The 20,672-nt window shown below is 37.1% G+C and overlaps 1 protein-coding gene across 2 annotated transcripts in view; it reads right to left on the bottom strand.

Annotated features, from left to right (window-relative positions):
* Nucleotides 1-8,485: 8,485 nt before the first annotated feature.
* ZBTB49 (zinc finger and BTB domain containing 49) overlaps nt 8,486-20,672 on the bottom strand; it is a 21,792-nt gene continuing 9,605 nt past the window's right edge. The window contains exons 4-8 of one of the 2 annotated variants that reach the window (XM_040554478.1): nt 19,834-19,880; nt 15,948-16,021; nt 15,119-15,201; nt 14,866-15,027; nt 8,486-12,861 (exon numbers count right to left, since the gene is read on the bottom strand). In XM_040554478.1, coding sequence (XP_040410412.1) covers nt 12,191-12,861; nt 14,866-15,027; nt 15,119-15,201; nt 15,948-16,021; nt 19,834-19,880 — 1,037 coding nt within the window. In that variant the 3' untranslated portion in view covers nt 8,486-12,190. The remainder of the gene's footprint in view (nt 12,862-14,865; nt 15,028-15,118; nt 15,202-15,947; nt 16,022-19,833; nt 19,881-20,672) is intronic. The other variant, XM_040554479.1, reaches the window with a different exon arrangement.

Here is a 20,672-nt window from a genome sequence, read left to right as displayed (position 1 = left end):
TAATGCCTTCCCAATTGCCTAAATGTATTTTGCTCAGCTGAACTCAAGCCAGTTGGCTCTAGGCAAAAAAAGAATTTGTGGATAGTCATAAGACCATAAAGCTCACTGGACAAAAAGATGAGCAGATGGACATTTTTTGTAGTTTCCCAGTAGTCTGTTTTGTTTCTTTCTGTCTCCAATCATTGTATATAAATGTCGACCACTAGAAAGTCAAAAACAAGTGCTGCATAAGGACATACTTGACAGAGGCAAGGAAGTATCTATCACTTCTACTAAAGAGGGATATCAGACATTAAAGAGCTAACCTGCTGAGTCTGCCAATCTACTGTGCAGCCGTGGAGATCATGAAAACATTCTAGAAATAGCAGCAGCAGGGACCGGTTGCCCCCTCCTCACTGACAAATTTTAATTCATATATATATATTTTTATCAAATCAGGTCATAGCAAGCTTCAGTAAATCTAAATCTCTAATACATTGTTTTTGGGGAAGAGTTACGATCTTTGGATGTAGAGGTTTTTAATTACTTTCTTACTTGAGACATTTTTCTAAAGGATCAACATATTAATTCATGGGATTTCAGAGAAAGTTTAGGCCCTTTTTGAAGCATGATTTTTGTTCAAGCTACAATAATGTCAATTTGGGACATTATTTATTTTCAGATGAATATCATTATGCACACAGAACACCATAGGGCAATGGAATGTATATAAAGACATCCCATACTGATACATCCCATATGATAAAGATTATTCTTCCTCTTATTTTGGAGAAATTACACTTATGTCAAGCATACATAATGATATCAACTACAAATGGATAGCAAATATGGTTCATGTGAACCTACAGTGATCTAACCAACCCAACACAGATTGTATACAAAAACTAAAGAGCTGAAAGTCCAGCTTTGCTCAAAACTGAAGGCCAACTTTTAAAGACTTCACATATGCTTACAGGTGCCTATTAGACACCTACCTACAGGAAGGTGTCTTTTTGAGACAGCAAGGTGATTTTACAAATTTAACAAAAGGCTTGAATGTCCTTAATATCCTTGTCCAATGTACATAACTCATTTAGATTACCTAAAGAAAACCAACTGACCAAAACACTACCAGTATATACTGAAAACATATGAAAAGAAATTGTTTTCTACAAAATAATTGATGCAAGTTGCTTTAGAATGTTTTTGGGGATCAGTATTTTAACAGATCTCTATTATAAAATGTTTATTAATAAAGCAACTGACAGTTCTGGTGGAGATGAGTACTTAAAATACATGTGAAAAACAAGCACAGTATTTGTGCTTACCAGCTGCTGTGCACTCAGGAAATATAGAAAGCAATATGCTTTCAAAGAATAGCAACTAAATAAACACATTTACATTTATTTAAGACTCATTGGGAGAAATACTACTGAACAGAGTTGAAAACACTATAGCAGTAAAATCCTGGTTGAAGCAAGAGGGAAGTGCACGTCTTGCTCCAGCTTGGGCAATCTGCTGCTTTTCTGGCAGTGACACAGGTAGCAACAACGAGGTAATGCCAATTATAGTGAAAACAGTCTTTACCACAAATAGTAGAACAATGGGTTGCAAAGTTAAAGTACTGACAAAGTCATAGTATTTGACTCATAATACTTGATAAATGTCTTCATTGCTGCCAGAGCTGTTAAAACCAATCATAAGGTTTCATCTACACCTGTTACTAACCTGCAAAGCCAAAATCACAAAGCCAAATACTGCAACTCCATATTACGACATCCTTGAAAGTTGCATGTAAGGACCAAAATCCTTACTTTTCACTTTAGTATTAGATTTTATTTTTCGTATTTTTTTTTCAAGAGAATATTTGCTAACTCTTAAAGGAACCATTTTCAGATTCTTATTTCTTGACTTTTGACCTATTTTCCTCCCGTTTGGGGGACATTGCAGCAAAGCAACTTCAATCTTGCAACTTCCAAACACTTTAATCATTTTGAACACAGACAACTCAGGTTATGCTTTGTCTGGTTCCTCTGATCCTCTCCCTTTCAGTTTGAATACATTCAGCCAGGCAACACTTTCAGACCCTTGCCAAAAGTAGGAGCCAGGACAGTAGTTTTGTGGGGAACGTTAGTGGGGAATGACTTCTTAAGTTAGCAGGTTGGCATCACCCAATGGAAGGATGGAAGGAAATAGGCCGTTAGCAGTAAGTTCAATATAGAGTAGTGTTCAAACTATGTGGTGTGCTGAGCATCCTTTTGGGTTACGTGGAAGTAGTAAAGGGTTTCTTTAAAGAATGGTATCAGGAACAGTGTAAGTCACAGCCCACAGAGCTCTGTCAGGTGGCCAGAACATTTCCCAAGGGGCTGCTGCAGGAGTGCTAGGGAGCTGGCTTCCTTTGTGCAGCAACCTGCAGCAAAAGGAACAGCTGTAAAGCAGTACGGGATGAGGCAGAAGCATGTGCTCACAAAATATATGGTGATAAGGCCAGTTGTAAAACTACTTCTATTTATATCACAATAGCAACGAGTGAAGCACAGCCATATTCTGACTGTGTTAAAAATTCTGTCTCCAGCTACGTTCAGAAGGAATGCCTTGGGTAAGAAATTATTTCCTTAGTTTAAGATATAAGTAGCAAATCAGTTAACCAAATTATCGCTTCCTTACAAAGAAATTAGTTTTATCACTATTAATAAAGCCACAGTCTGATTACCTATGATGTATACCGAGAAGGTAATACTAAGCTGAACAACTGACTACACAAGAGAAACTAGAAAAGGTGGAGCACAGGAATAATTCACCTTTATTAACTCAGACTTTCACTGCCACCTCGTGGACAAACCGATTTACACCTCTGAATTTATATCAGACTTCACTATTGGAGACAAGTATGGCCCAGTGTATTTATACGAGGAAATAAATTGCTCTCTCTCTCTCCCTTCTTCCTCTATGAACTTAGGCTAAGCAATCCAATACTTGATACTAACCAGTCGCTCAAAAATCAAGTAAGTATATCCTAAAGCATCATAAACGTGACTTACAAATAATGGCTACAAATACTTTGAAATTCTTTTGATCTTCTGATTTCTAGGCATTTAAAATGTCAGTCTTTTGCAATACCAAAGGCTAACCCCTTTTTAATTCACCTCATCAGAGGGCAGAACTTTTGAGAACAGCAAACAGTCCAAATCTTATAATTAAGCTGTTGAATGGGGCCAATATTAATATTGGATGACAAAGCTTGTTTAAAACAAGACTTTCAGAAGTGATAATTCTCTGATGATTCCACTACAACCAGGTCACTACCACAGACAACATGATATATGCAGGATAATCGGGTCACTCAATCCATATTGCAGTCCACATATGAGAACCCTCCTTATCAGAAATACATTACACAGTATACTTTCATGTCCTAGACTTTAAGATTATTTGATATTTGGTCACACTTGGGTTCATCTAAGGACATTAAAAAAAAAGCATGACATAAAGCAACAAGAAAATAAAACAAATTCCAGATGAAAACCCAAAATGGAAGTGCATGGTTCATAAATACTGTCTATGTAATGCTTACACTAAGATTTCAGCGAAAAACATCCTTTAGGGTTATTGCCTCTAGGCTTTGGAAAAATCAAAGCTGACTTGGCCTTAGGTATTTAAAACCCACATTTTAATTGGGAAGAAAGTTCTTTCCAGTTGGGAGCTATCAGGATTCCCATTTTTCTCATGTGCTGATGTAATTAATCATTTGGATCCAGAGTTTAACACCTTGTATTCCCGACAAATATTAGAATTACAAGAGTAGTCATTTACTAGCTGGTGGGAGAAGAAAAAATACACTTTTCTTCCTGTATGACTGTAACTGGATGAATTGAAAGGCCCTCCAGGCACCTAGCAAAGAACCTGGGTGCCCTAACAGTGCAGTGGGAATTCTTCTGACAAAGAGATGAGAAAAGGGAAAGTTTTTAAGAGTAAAAGCTCTTAAAGGTTGATGTCCTTTTTTTTTCTTTTTTTTTTGGATAACTTAAACTCATGACCACAAGACAAAGAATTTATCAGGTCCTGTGATTATGTTCTCCACTTCAGGCTGTAAAATAAGTGCTCTGAAGCAAACATAGCCTAATCTAATCTACTTTACCGTATCAGCAGCTGAACTAAGCTTTGACAGCGATTTTCTTTTTGTATGCTCAATTCCTGAACTCAAACTGAAGTTCAAGCTTGAGAGGGTACAGACTACAATGAGTGAAACCAAAGGCAACATTCGTATGAATCTTAATGAAGCGAAATTCTCAAGCTTCAGGCAACTTCACTTCTGCTGCAAGTCAGATGGAAGACCTGCACTATATGAGGACATGATGTAACATTATGATACTCTCACAAATACTAAAGGTTGCATTTTCCAGTACATGATTCCCCTGTGACCCAGCTTCTAAGATCATGATTAAGAAAGGTTTTGGGAAGAGAAGAGCGCGTAGGGAAAAACAGTGCAAATTGTTTTGCTTAACAGCATTTGCTTTTAGAGCACGTCCAGAAGTGTTAAAAATATGCTTCAGATGACAGGAGTGATTCATTACTAGACAGCTGCCGAGAGAGACATCACTGACAGGAGAGAGAGGGTGCGCGAGAGAGGGAGAGGGAGAGAGAAAGATTTGACATGCAAATTACTTGGAGAAAAAGAAATGCCTTTTCTTCTGAGCTTTATAATTTAGGAATGATATTAATGACTTTTGAATTGAAACTAAGTTGTTGTATCTCCTGAAACAGTCAGAACTACAGCACCCCTCAGACCTGCTTCACAGGCTTCAGCCATTGCTCAGCTGATGCGATGACTGTCCACAATCCCCTTCTGGGTAGGAAAAGGCAATATTCTTTTGTCCATTTGCTGTTTGGCAATATTAAGGGATTGAATGCAGAATTTCTTGTCAAAGACTTAGCTTCATAAATAATGCAACCCTTACATAGGTGTCAATCTTCAGACAAAACGTTAAATAAACTCTGCTCAAAAAGAAGGGAACAAATTCAGAAAGTGATTGAAATCCAAACCTCAAAGTAATGTCTAGGCCATTTAATGCTTCAGTTTGAACTTTAATGTTCCAGTGATCTCCGCTGTACCACTGGTGTTCTCCATCTGAAAAAATATTGTGGCAGAAGTGCTCACCTCTGGGCCATACCTACAGCCCCACTGCTTTTCCCCATCCAGTTAGAACAGATCTGGCATCGCTGCCCTCAGAGTGTGGACACAGGAATTTACTGCAGCAGTCTAACTCTGAACAGCAACGTTCACTGATTTTCTACTTTGATATTGCTAATTTCATACACGCTTACAGTGGTAAGATGCTCCCTGGAGGCCCGACCTTAAATTTCAATGTTTGACAAAACTAGTCAGCCTTAATCTTGGCCTTTCTGGGACTCCACATAAACATGCCTCCTGGCTGATTTAATCCCACTGGTTATTCTGTATAGTTTTTTTCTTCCCTGAATTACTGCGTATTACTTTGGTGCATGGCAAGTGAAAAACGCAAAGCAGCTTTATTCTGAAGTGGAAGAAGAACATCGCTAAAATGCTGTACCTAAATTTACAAATTTTCAGCCACTTCTAAAATAAGCATGTCATACATTCATATATTTGCATTGAAAAAGCTAAGCTGATTTTAGAAAACCAGTATGATTAAATCATAGGCAAATTTGTGTCGACCACCCCCTTTTCAGAAGGGGCTTTTTTAGCTTTCATTGTTTCACCAGAATACAGATTATCTATTTGAAATACATGAATTGAATGGACTTCCCATTGAGGTTAGTGTATTCTAGCATTGTAATAAAGGTTATGAAAAGATGTCCGAGCACCAGCTGGCCTTCCTTTGATCCTCTCCATTCTTGTGATGATACATTTTCACACTTAAGATGATTCCCTTCTACCTCAAAGGCTGAGAGCTGCTTTGGTCCTTACAAATATTAACTGCAATCACAATGACCTATCTTTCTGGTTCCAGTCATCTGTTTATTATAGAGTGGAAGGTCAGAACTACATTAAAAGGGCCTGAAAGGCTTTATTTCACTATACTGCCCCCTGCAGAGCTTAACAAAAAGCTGGCAGACTTGTAGTTCATGCATGCACGCTCCTCAGCGCTGCATTGTGTGGTTGTATTAATGGGCTTTTGTAACCTTCCAGGAAAAATTCCCTCACCAAGAGAACAAAACTGTTGTCAGATCTGCACACACATGTGAATATCAACTAACCCCCCAAAAATAAATAAAAATCTATATTTAAACAGTAGGGGTACCGCCTTTACAGAAACGAATGTCTGGGTCAATAGCTTGTGTCTTCACTAGACTGTGTTTTAAAGGTAATTTTTATCTATTTGCTAGGATGTAGATTTAATAACAGAGATGGAAACCAACTGTTTAGAGAAGGCAAATTCAATAATAGATGTCAGTAAGGATTAATGAATAAGGCTATGGACCAGAAACCACAAGCCCATGTGTACCAATACAAAGAAATCTATTTGCAGCACAGTGGAACACAGGTCACTTTGAAGTCATTAGCATACTAAGTTACAAAATAGCTGCATCTGAGGCCCTTAGGTTGTCAGCACATTTCCCAAGCTACCACATTTTCCTCCCTTAAATCTGCCTATAAAGGTCATTTTTTGCTCACATTTTATCAACAGTCTTCTGCACAAGCAGGACCATCTAGGTTCCTTGTCATGCTCATTCACTTGTCAAACACGTTCTCGAGAGTCCTATAGCAAGAAAGCTAAGTATCCTAAATCCTAGCACACACTCCACAATATGGAGATTGGAGATTTTATATATATATAACTTGTAAATGTTTTACAGCTATGTGGGACTCTGTTTACCTATATGCCTCTACATTTTTCCTCACTGAGCTTGAATACATTAACCTCTGCTCTGGATTATGAGGGGTGCATAAGTGGCATGAAGTGAGCAGCAAGAATTGAATGCAGCTGTCCACATATGAATGGAGCTACCCACAGTAGGGGAGACAATAAAAGCAAAGAAAAAAAAAGTGGATTCCAGAAGCAAATGGCCTATGGGGCCAGATCCACTTGCTTCACACTGATTTTTGTCTTAAATTTGGCTTGCTCATGTATATGCCACTTAGATGTTTTGGGAAGACTTCACGTGTAGCAATTACTTCCCTATAAAATTATCAACAGGAGTTTAAGCCCATTTGGATTTGCTGAAGAAGCCATGGAAATAAAGCACAAGTGCTCTGTTCTAAAGCTCTACCTCTAAATTCAAGAAACTGCAAGTTTCATATTCTGAAAGATGATCTAGTAAGGCCAGGTTTAAAAGAGCATGAGAGAATGTAGATAAAGTCGCAGACCACAACAACATTATACATGGTCACTGGCCACAGGTAGTAAACAAATGCTAAGTCTTTCCTAGTGAAGTTCTCCTTCCTCATACAACTTCTTATTTCTAACTAAATTAGAAAATAATCTTAAAGATAAGCAATAGAGGATTTTTTTTTTGAGGGTAAGTTATTTAAACTTGCACCTAATTATATGTCATTTTCCTACATATATGCAGAAAATACAACTACATATAAAAAATGGGTTACATTTTATATAAGGTTTGAATGCACTTAAACCATCCAATGAACATGGTAATACCTTTAAAAGTTTAAATACTGCTTTTAATTTTTTTGATATTATGCATAGTCAAATGACAAAGAGAATGCTGCACTTAACAAACCCAAACTAAGCCCTGAACAATTGCCTACATATTCTAGAGGGAAAGAAAAAAAAAAGTGGTTTAAATACACAAGATTACTTGAATGGCAGCTCTGAACTGCAGGATAGCTATTCTAATAAATAACAATTAGCAGTCATTTGATTATACTACACCATGTTGGTTAACATCCTCTTTCGAAAAAATGATTTTTTTTTAAATAGCATGCCTTTTACATTGATAATAATGGCACTTCAGCAGTGCCTGCTACTAGCCAATTGACTGATGCTTATTCATACCCTCAGCATGCTGGCTATGGATATTTATGAGCAATAACTATGGCTGAGTGTCTGCTGCTTGTGAAATACTATTGGCTCAACAACTATGCCACGGTTTCCACCTGTTCTTCAAAGTCACGGGGTAACTGCTGTTTTCCAACTGTGCCAGCATTGTGGCAGCATTAGGGCTATCAGACCATATTTACCATTCCCACTCAAACATCCTCTTGATTACTGACCTACAGGTTGACATAGGAAGTTCTTAGAATATAGTAACAAATCCTCTTTTCAAGGCAATCTTTTCAGAAGTCTCACTGAGAAAAGCACTAGATAATAATAAATTGGCATGATGTACTGTATCCAATTTTGGAGACAAAAGCAAAATGCCTCTTGCAAGTTGGGCAGTGACAGTCTTACTGCAAAGCAGCTGCCAGGACGGGCCTTCATAATCCACAACTTCTTACTCCATACACAAAAACTCTCTTGTATCTGACTCTAACCATGTATTCATATTTTTTTTTGATTTTTCTCTCTTGTTCAGCCTTTCCTTTAAGCCAAGTAGCAATAACTAAGTAGTAAGAAGCACTCCTGCAATATCTCCTGTCTGCAGCTGCAACTCTTGTTTTTTCTGGTCCAGCTGTGCAGACTCACATGGGCTGCTTTCTCCTACCAGTATTTTCTCTACTTCCTTTTCAGATATGCCACATTCCAACAAGACGTTTTATCAAACACCCCAAACTGCAAACAATATTCACAGTCTGGAAGGTTTGAGAACCTTCATGTTTTTGGTGTGAAGCACTCACAGAAAGAAATGCTGCCAAGCAAGAGATCATCCCCTGTGCATCATGACCGCCCTCTCAGCAAAAAGCACTTGACAGCTAGCAACCTAACCTAGAATCGTAGAATATCAGAGTTGGAAGGGACCCATTACGATCATCAAGTCCAACTGCTGGGTCCACACAGAACCACCCAAAAATCAGACCATGTGTCTGCGAGCATTGTCCAAACGCTTCTTGAACTGTGGCAGGCTCGGTGCAGGCACTGGTCACCACTGCTCTGGGGAGCCTGTCCCAGTGCCCGACCACCCTATGGGTGCAGAACCCTTTCTTAACACCCAGCCTAACCCTCCTCTGTCCCACCTCCATGCCGTTCCCTCAGGTCCTGTCACTGTCCCCAGAGAGCAGAGCTCAGCGCCTGCCCCTCCGCTCCCCTCGTGAGGGAGCTGCAGGCCGCCATGAGGCCTCCCCTCAGCCTGCTCTGCGCTGAACAATCCTAGTGACCTCAGCTGTTCCTCACGTCTTCCCCTCTAGACCCTTCACAATCTTTATTACCTTCCTTTGGACACACTCTAACAGCTTTGTATCTTTCATAAGAAAGATACTGTGGTGTCCCAAACTGCACACAGTACTCAAGGTGAGGCCGCAGCAGCGCAGAGTAGAGCGTGAGCTCTACTATATGTTTACAGCAGCACTCAAGATGCCATTTTCACTTTAAGTCTTCAGCAACACCATGTTCCTCCAAGAAACACAGCGTACAGACACCCAGCACTAGAAAACTACAACTTCGTGGTAGAAGAGCACAAAGGTTGCAGCACAGTCTCTGTTTTACATCTGTCCTTCTGTACTGTCTCCACCAAAAACCAACAGAGAAAACAAGACCGGAGTTTCAGAAACAGAGCCAACTAAAAGGTTAGGAGGTTCACAAAATCCTGATTTGTACTCTCCAAGCAACAGAACCCATGTAGAAAGAGAATCAAAATTCTAATTTCTTTTGGGATAAGTAAATCTTAAAACAGTTTCTGACATGGGGAGAACTACAGGACAAGCGACTGGCAGATACCCACATTTTGCCTCAGGCACTAGTGCAAGGAAAAAGAGAGGAAGAGCATGCGTGAGCACACATGGTCACTGTAATACATCAATTGTTGACTAGAATGTCAATGATTTCCACAAAGATCTGCAGTGTTCACCAGCAAACAATGTAAAAGACAATGAACAAAAGAATTAAAGGTTCAAATACATAAAATGTTACCTCCTTAATCCTAAGCGAGACTGTGTTCTGCTACCCTACACGCTATTTTTAAAACCAGGCATTGAAAAAAGCTTTGGTTTGACTTCACCGGCTGGAATGATGAAGACATTTTAGTTTCCTAGTATGAATGCATTACAGGAAAAGAAAGTAAACAAAAAATTCCTAATATGATCTCTCCAGAGCATCTGAGTGTTTTTTAGCTGGTCTGTTAATGCAGTTAAAAAAGTTTCTCATAACATTAAATAATTATTGAGAGAAATTTAACTTTCAAGACTCATACAGAAAAATGTTATGGCCCCCCCCCTCCCCCTTTTTTTAAGGAGTGCTATCTCTGGTCAACAATATTAACTTACTCATTTCAATTCAGGTTGAAAGCATGCATAAAAAGGGAGGCACAAAGCACAAGCAAAGGAAGTGAAGACATAAATTAGCGTTAACGCAATAAGAAATTGAACAGCTAGTTTTGTATTCCTGAATAAAAAGCAGAGAGATCTTTAACGTTTTTAAAAATATTGTATTTACCAGGCTCTGATCTTCCACAGAATGAAAGCCATGGACTATAAGTCATCTGCGGTCTACACTCCTGTTCTAGCAAAATTAATTTTTGTTCTACCAAGAACTATCCAATTAAAATAGATTTGCATCTTTGTGCTTTAGTGGAAGACAAATGACAATGTCTTTTTCTAATACCATGAAACTGTGACATTACATATTAACTACTAGAGAGTTCCAGCTATCAGATTTACAAAAAACATTTATATATATATTAGCAGAGGAACTGTGTTTCTAGTAAAATAGCAGTGATACCAGATCTTTACTTAGCTGTTGCAAAACAATGGAATTCTAATTTTCAGCCTACAAACCGCTTCTTTTCACAACCAAAATTTTTAAATAAGTAGCTGTTTAGGATTTCTGTGTGATTTTGTAGTCCCAAACAAAGTTGGATTATTTTTCATGCAAGTACAACTCTGAAAACTTGCAGTGCTATCACATAATACTGGATGTACCCATACTCACAGCTGTCATGCTAGTGGCGAACATAGAGACTTCTTACAGCAAATGAGAAGTATGAACTTCAAACAGACCTTCCAGCCTGTGAATGAACTTCAAAGAGGAGAAGGTTAGTATAGGGATATTTTCATTTCAGAAACTAAATCTAAATAATGTTTTAGCGTAAAACTTGACAACATGCTGCTAAAACTTTCTGACAGGTTGGAAAAAGTCAGACCTGCAAAACTCACATGACTGTAGCAATGCAGGAACAGATCTGCACTGAAAATGAATACAACCAAGCAACAAAGCAGAGAAGGCCTGTAAGCAAAATTTCTATCCAGTAATAAACTATTAATTCCATTAATTAGCTAATGTTTTACACTAATTCACTGAAATGCAAAGCAATCTACTGGTACTTTGACTGCACGTATTTTATATTCCCATTAGTATTGTAAAGACACCTGGAACAGATAGAATTTTGTTATTGAAAAGCTTTCATAAAAAGATGAAACACAGCGAGCAATTAAGATACAATGTAAAACAACTTCCCTTTATTCAAATTAAGTTAGCATTTCCTGATCTTGGTCTTCATTGTACAAATAATCTTCTGTGCAAAATAGTTTATAAAATACTAAAAAAAAATTTATTGTAAAAAAAATAAAGTTTCTAGATATACAGTTACTTTGCACTATCACAAATACTGTCCAGTATTTAACATTTAATTTTAATATCACAATACTCAAGTCATGTAAACCAATGGTCCTACTGGTAAGAAAGCCACTATTCAAATTCAGATTCAGCAGGGATTTGTTCAACGTTTCCCTCTTTTCACATGTACATCCTCATAAAACTCTGACAACCCACAGCTGAACTGCACTCATATCATGAAATTTGACATTAGGCCATCCTTTCTTCCATTATCAGATTGAAAAACAAAATGGCAAATTTTAGCAAATCCTGACAACAGAACAGCTACGCAGTGCAGTAACAGAAGAATAAAGATCCCCAAAACTAGATTTGAACTTTGCTGAGAAGCCATGTAAAGGCAGCCTACACTGGGTTCTGGGCATGTGTACCTAGCATGTGTATCTAGCAGTACCCAAACTAGCTGGCTTAAAAACTAGCTCAGACCTCTCTACACTGCAGTGTAATCACAACACAGACATATCTATTGCATGAAATGCCTCTAAGTTTCGATTCAGTAACCTGAGCCCTCACTGCTCCAATTCACTTTCATTCTGCAAAGTCTTCATAGCTAAACCCCAAAGGGTCATGCTAGAGAAAAATTGTCCTTCAGTATTCTTGTATGCAGCAGATGATGTTCGACTGGCTAGTGGATCATTACAATGGCTGTCCAAACTAACCATAGAGGGACGAATCATGGAAATATTATCAGACTGTAAGGGTTCTTCTGCAGAAGATCCATGTACATCTGTATAAGCATATGGTGGTGGTGGCGTTTGCTGTGTCTGAGCTTTTGGGAGTTTAGCAGAATCCACATTCAGTTTTTGTTGGTTTGCTGAGTCATTGTGTTGAATCATTGATCGCAGCTTACAGTAAGAATCTGCAGAATTATCAAATTCAGTTGGATTTGCAGTTGGACGAACAGGAAATTTCACTGAAACTGGTAATAATGTAACAGACATTTCTTGGCTAAAATTGTCCGAACTCTGAGATTTCTCAAGATCAGAAGTTTCCATCCCTTGAGTAAATTCGTCGATTGTGTTTGGACCTTCATCAGTGGCTTTACAATGCATTTTCTTGTGCCGCCGCAGAACAGCAGAGCGAGTGAAGCATTTGTTACAAGTTTCACATGTATAGGGTTTTTCTCCTGTGTGAGTCCTCACATGTCTACGCAGGTCACCAGAGCCTGCAAAACATTTCCCTACAAGACAGAAGTGTTAATATTACTATTTTGTACTTAACACAAGTGCATAAACATATTTTAATTGGAGAAAGTAACAAGGATGAGCTATGGTACACGCCAGTTGTGGTACTTCGTTTATCTAGAATGGGTTCAAGCAAGTTTCTTCAATTTCTACAATTCAATTACTTGTTTCTTCTCCTTGATCTGATTTTTGGATTTCCCAGTGCATTTGTTTATGTCTTTAGAGACAGGGGTATCCATTAGTATTTGAAAGCTGTGAGTGCCCTTGATCTGTATCAATCTTTGTGGAGGAAAAAAAAGTAAAATAAAGATCAATCAAATTCCTCTGTCTGGTAAAACTGCATGCTGACAAGCTTCTAATTATATTCTTCCAGTGAGAACTGCATCATAGAACGTAATGATTTGTTCATTAGAGAGAAACTACTCTTATAGTGCTTTTTTGTTAGCAGTGAGCTAACATAACTGTAGCTAAGGAAGCTTTTTTGTTAACTCTGAGCTAACATATTGCAGCAGACCATTTTTTTATATTCTATCCAGATAATGTGTCAAAACTAACTTTTTATTGCTGTAAATATTAAAATATAACTAAATAGTTAGCTGTTTGCCGGTTTTCAGAACCACAGGCTCAAATAAACTCAATTATCACATTGTAATGAAAAAAGTGACTGGGGTTGAACCAAGGCAAAGTGCAGAAGCGCAACAGAAAAAAAAGCATTAATTTCCAGAATATGATTCAGACACCTCATGTTCTTTAGGAGAACAGAAATAATTTCATACCTCTTTGTGATTTTATCTCACTTTAGCTATGTTAAAGATTATGTTGTTCTGTACGGACAGATACCAACTAAAATGAATATCTGAAAGCCCAGTAAAATTGCAGTCTCAGTTTTTGGCATATTTTTCATTCTACTGCCTAGATATCTCCTCAAAAAAGCCATTAAACAGTAAGATTACAAATTACTGCAGAAGTACATGTGGAATTTTAGCTAATGTGAATGAAGGACTTAACACTTGATCAGACCGTCTTTGCGCATTTCTTCCTCTCAGTACAAGATGACCTGGCTAAAACTGAAAAATGATCAAAAGTCCACTACAAGACAAGATGAAAATAAATCTATTTTAATGACAGTAAAGCAAATCTTTGTTTATACTTTCATATCCTGAGTGTCTGTATTTCCTCTCTCTGATGCAAGATCTAATAATTATAGATTTCGTTGTTGCCTCAAGACATTACAAATAAAACATACTGCAGTTGGATATTATCATATGGTAAGTACCTTCCTCCAAAGCTGTTTCCTCAGAAAGTGGATGAAATTATACCAAAATAGCGCTTGGGGCAGAAAAGTAAGTACTATGCAGGATACTAAGTAATACATGAGATACAGATACACAATGAAATTTCTGAAAACTATGTTATACTAGGATGAATCACTGATCAAAGAGCAATTTGCAGACCACTTGGAAGCATAACCCATCTAGCAGAGTTTGAAAACGGATATTCTGTGGTATGAAGCATTGATCAAGTTTTGATTTTATTCCAGAGGTTGAAGCAAAGTAGTAAAACACTACTATCAACTCTATGGTCGAATGCAGCTCAATCTCAACAGTACCCAACTGAGGAAAAAAAAAAAAAAAAGGAAGAAAGAAAGGAAGAAGATTCCACTAACAGCCAAGTGATTCCAAACCTATCTTTCTAGCAGAAAATAATGTTTTGAAGCAGCAAGTATTGGTGTTCCTATAGCAAACAGATACATATTGATTCCTTACTTCCTTTCTGTATTCTTCAATTGAAAATCACTTTTGAACTTACAGTAGCTAAAACAGTTTAATCCACAAAAAGAGAAACTATGAAGGACGCAAAACAGAAAATTTTGTTAAAAACCTTCACAACCTTGTATATGAATTTAAAATTATTTTGGTTAATTGTTATTCTGCTGACATAGCCAATTTCCCTTATTTAAAAAGCAAAGACATGCCAGGACTATGCAGAGTAAGTCTTACCACATGCTGAACAGCTGTATGGTCTCTCTCCCGTGTGCCTAATTCGGTGCTTCACTAATTTTCGTTGCATGTTGAATGACTTCCCACATTCATCACAGGTGAATACTTTATCTGCTGTATGAGTCTTTTTGTGCTCCTTTAAATTACTGAAGTTGCTGAATCCTAGAAAAATGTGACAGATTAAAATGACTCCTCACATTTCAATTAAAACAAAAAAACAAACTTAGAGGCAGAAGCTTTGGTTCTTACATACCTCTACCACAGATATCACACAGATGAGGCTTTTCTCCAGAATGAATAATAATGTGACGCTGAACATCACCAGAAGCAGCAAATCTGTAACATAACATGGAAACACGATTACTGTCTTTATAAGACCCCTTATCCTCCTAACTGAGTATCAAATGGAAACTAACTATGAATGCCTGATGTTCTGAACAAAGATTAAAATCTAGAACATATATACCCAAATGTATGCATCTGGTAAAAGACAAAACAAAAAACAGCAAATATTTTGAAGCTGATAATGTCTATTTAAATTAATACTAGAAAAAAAAATCTCTTCACCATTATTTTTTTTTCTTGAACATAGTTTAAGTACTAATGCCATTCCTAAATTAGTGTATTTTGTCACCTGTTTGCAGAAGGCAGAAATATTTAATACTTCACTTAAATCTGTCAAGTTTCCCATACTGCATAATTCTCACAAAATGGACAAAAATGTAAATGGTATGACCCAATAATGAAAGTAAAATTGAGATAAAGGTACAGAAAGACATGACTTATTGTACATGATTCACGTTGTTCAAAATAAACGCAACAGTATAACCTTAACTAAAGATAACAATATAGAAAAAAATAGAAAACCACAGACTATATTTGTGATGACGTTTATCTTATTGAGACTTGCAAGAAGATACTTGCAGACGTTTATATATGTTAATAATTAAACCCAATGTCTTCTTAACAAAATTCAGCAGCATGCTGCCTTAGGTCTTGTCCCTTAGTTTAGCATAATGATTTAAGAAAACATAAACAACTTTTAACGTGGTAACCTTACCAGGATGAGCAATTCTACTCACCTTTTCCCACAGATCTCACAAATGTATGGCTTTTCACCAGAATGTCGACGTAAATGTGTCTGGAGATTACCTGCCTGAAAGGGACAGTAATTTAAGCATTTAACTAGTCTGTTGTTGTACACAGATAAAAAGTCAATGATGGTAACTATGAAACTGGCTTTTTATTCTTAATTCTGAGGCAGTTAATACTACAAGGCATGTAGAAACTCAAGCAATAAAGAAAGACTACAATGTACTTCAACTACAAATTGCTTATGTATGTAATTATACATTAACAAGAACAGGAGAAAAAAAAAGCCTGGAATCAAACACTCAGGAAAAAAAGAAAGACCTATAGTTGAAAACAGGTCCAATTATAAATGAAAACAACACTATCTAGATTGCAGTCAAGAAGAAAACTTACTAGTGATATGGTTCATGTTAGTCTCATTTTCCCTGTCCTACAAACAATATACTGTTACATCAGGACGTCTGAATTCACCTACCAGAAGGTTAAAAAGAAAAGAAAAAGGGTAAACATTTTGCTATCCATAAAATACTCAGAGCTAAGTGCTCCAAAGCCATAAATATTTACTCACATCAGAAGATAATGGAACAGGAAGTACAGAAATCAACAAATAGGATTACTTGTAACTAATTTTCATTACACTTCTTTCTTTTCCCAATCCTGTAAAAATCATGCTAGCCTGCAGGCAAGCCAGGCAATGACAATTAGACAAAACCATCCTACTAATGGCATTTTTTTTTAAACCACTAGCGCTTCAGAATGGCTGATCCATTGAGAATCCAGTTCTTAAGGCACAAGACACAGCCAGTCTGGACAGAAGAGCTACAGATGTTCCAGAAAAAAACAACTGTGCATACTTCCAGGGTCAGTTCTTAACACTTCTGTTCCCTCTGATAGATAACTGCTTAGTTTTATCTAAGTACACTGAAGGAATATTAGGTCCTTTCTATCAGAAAGAAAAATGGGGACACAAAGATTATCACATCCTCCTTAGTCACAGCAAGGCAACAAAAACGGGACCCTTCAGTAATTTCTTCTAACTCCTTTAGATATAAATTACCTTTAATGATCAATGACTGTAATCACAGGTTATGATATACCACAACTAAAGTATTGCAGACACAGACACAAAACAGTATTAATTGAATCAGTCTGCACACAGAGAGCTTTCTGTAACCCCCATAAGGTTTTTCAGATACATGACTGAAACACTGTCCTCTATGGCCAAACTTTACAACACTGAAATTGGTTCAAAGACAGGCATTGGGTACCTATTTCTGTGGGAGATGATGACTGAACTGACTTCTCCATGGAGTAATTTTTTTTGGAAAGACTTTGCTTTGCAAAGACCGAGGATTTTATGCAGAAGCGCATTTGAGAGCAACATACAAGAGACAGAACCTTTCCCTCCATACATGCCACAAAAGAAAATATAACAAATACCTTTGTTATTCTGGAGAGAATGTGAATTTGAAGTGCAACAATTATTCTGAAATACCTCCCATACAGACATTTTTAGCCTAGAATAAAAGCATTCTACAGAAAGTAGCAAGCAGATTCATTTCTTTATTATAATCCTGTGTCACTTCTTCCTAATGAGGGCACAAGCTTGTTATTAACTGCTCTGAGATACACATAATAAAAGAGAAAGAAAAAAGAAAAAAGAAAAAAACATTAGTAACTTGAATCCTTCCTAAGCTTGTAATCTTGCACACAGCCTTGGTTATAGCATAACATGCCAGACAAATAAAAAGCATAAAAGGACTTTTGCAAGCATTTCAGTGAAGGAAAATAAATATTCAGAATAATCATCTTACTGACGTTGGTTGCACACCACTTCTCACAAGTGCAGAGACCAGACAGAGATGCTAGACTTACTCTCTTTGCAACTGGCATGTGTTTAGAGAGGAGCTGATGCCTTTGAGCCCCCTGAAGAGGCTCTGCAGCAGAAGGCAGTTGGGAGATAAAGGATGACATCCTGGGTCAATGGCAAGAGGAGACCACAGAGCAACAGGCTGTGTACTAGCAGGGGAAGATGCAGACTTTGAAGTACAAAAGAACCCTTTTTCTCCTAAAATCATTTACAGCTACTTGTTCCAGACTATGAGTTCCTGTTTCAGTTTTCTCTGCTTTCTTCATTTTCTCTTTCACGTTGCATCGAGTGGAACATCAGTAAAATTCAACAGGAGCTGACATACTTGGCATAACAACTGTGTTGTCTCCAAAGCACAGAACACGAAAGCTTAAATAAGAAAAGTGTTACTACTACTGTGCCTGCAGGCCGAGTTGTTTTAACACAACACAAGATCAGAGATGGTCTTTTCAGCAAAAAATAGGTAGCAATTATACTTGAATCTTACCTTCTGGTCTTGCTTATTTGCACAACTCAAAAGCAAGTAGCTCAGAAGTATGCAAGTTCCCATTTATGACAAGAGAAAGAAGTGCAATACACAAGCTGAATGCCATGGCTGACATTCTGGAAGGATATATATTGTACATCACCATGTATCTATCCATACCTTCAGACAAGTGAGGTAATAGGGAGGGGAAGGAAGCTGTTTGAGGGTGTTTAACTGAAAAAAAAAAAAACCTTTTTTTTTTTTAATTAAATAGGAGCAATACAATGCATGCTGCACAAGGAGTCTGTCCTACCTGTCATACACCCTGCATATGTAAAGCTTTTTTATTCCCTCTTCCCCCACAGTAAGGATCTAGAGTACAGAACACCACTCCATTTGCCAAAAGTACTTTTAATGGAATTTGGAAATACCCACTTTTTTCTGTTAATAACTAGTAGTTCAATCCATCAAAGTGAATTAAAAAGCTTTTTCTCTGGCTAACAAGCAGACCCAGTTTTGCTCCAAATGGCTTGATAATCACGATGAAACAGTATTGCTTACTGGATGCAGTGTTATATCCCTGTTATACTCCACTGGGGTGGAGTGTGCAACTGCATCAGATTCACGGGCCAAAAAAACCCTACAAGTGGATTACAAAAGTGAGGCAAGAGAAGCACAAGCACTGGGGAGTGAGTGGATGAAGACCCCATAGGTCTGATCCTTAAACCAGGACTAGTAAGACCAAAATTTATTCAATGATAATTTATGCAATCTTAGCATTAAAATATGCACCTATCTACTGCCTCCCATACTTAGGTGTAAATATTCCAAACAAGCAAATAGAAAAGGAATAGAAATTTCAGGAATGCAAGACAGTTAGGCACCAAAATTTTAGAAATGCAAATGAACTGCTGTACTCAGAACAGCAAGCACTGAAGGGCAAATAAGAGGGCTAAAGTTTAGGCCCTGTATATAAATAGGGAACTCCATGAGAAATTTCTTAAAAATCCTGAGTTTTGTAACTTCAGACAGACCCTGCTGTGCTTATTTATAGAGAAAATGGAGCTCAATTATATTGATGCCATTTTTTTAACTGACTAAAAAATCTGCATATTTTTTGCCATTTACAAAGATGAAACTACTGTGAATACAACGCATATAAAATTCTATTTTTTTAAAAACACTGATGAAAATTCAGAACACATTCCTAAGTATAAGGCAATAGGACAGTGAGAATGAAAGTTCTCTTTTTTAAATCAGTTGTGACTCCATACGTCTAAACACTCATTTGATGATAAAATACATAACAAACATCTACTGAGAGCAGACAGAATCAAACATACAAAACATGTAAAAGAAATCTAAAACATTAAATGTGTTATTTTCACATAAGCTGTTTTAATATTTTATCCCTAAAGTTAAGTCTGTCTGAGCAAAAAATTAACTAATCTATGGACATGAAACCAAGTTTATTTTTAGAATCAATACACAGATGCATTTTAATTTCAAGTGTAAGTACCATAATATAAAATATTCCCACCTGTGAGAAGTGTTTCCCACAAATGTTACATTCAAAAGGTTTTTCACCTAAAAGGAGAAGAAACAGAACATAGAACTTCTAATAGCTGCAAGAGAACACAAATCCTTTAAATTGGTACACTTTTACATTATATGTGTTAAAAGGAAGAATATCCCTAAAAGGACACTTACCCATATATTTAAGGGGAAATTTAAGAGGGGAGTACAGCATTTACCATTGAGCTTTTAAGGCAAACTTGCTCAGAAACAGAATTTACTTTTCAAAATAAGTAGAAGAGTTTTGATATGAATGGAAGTGTTTTGTATTATTATTTTTTTAATTCATTTTTTCCCCAGATGAAAGGAATGCCATACCTGTTGGAACAGAACAGATGACAGGGTACTACTACAACAACAAAATTTACGGAGAGCACACCAGTCCTTCCACTTGTACACACAAAGGCCCTCTCTTAAAAAGAATACGTAATGCAGAGAAGCTAATTTCTGTTTTCTCTACTCAAAAGGTATCATACAACTCTGATCAGCACATAGCCATTCACTCCCAGCAAACATATTTGCCTTCAAATTCTCAATCTGCATAAGAGTATCGGAAAATTAACCCATATATTTTGCTCTAAAATTCTGAATTTATACATCTAAAAATTATATTTTTGAATCTCCAAAACATTAGCTTTGAGTAATGTTAGTAAAAAGCTAGTGCAGCCCACATTAGCACTTGAAAATAACTTGATGCTCAATCTAGAGTGTGACAGTACTATTGCTGTCAGTCAGAGAGAAAAATCTTCTAATTACTTTTTATCCCCTGGAGTATTTCATAAGTATTTCTTCCCTGCATAGTTT

Source organism: Cygnus olor, chromosome 4 (genome assembly GCF_009769625.2).
Source record: "Cygnus olor isolate bCygOlo1 chromosome 4, bCygOlo1.pri.v2, whole genome shotgun sequence".
Classification (NCBI taxonomy): domain Eukaryota; kingdom Metazoa; phylum Chordata; class Aves; order Anseriformes; family Anatidae; genus Cygnus; species Cygnus olor.
Note: the sequence above shows the minus strand (reverse complement) of the source record. Positions and strands in the feature narration are given on the sequence as shown.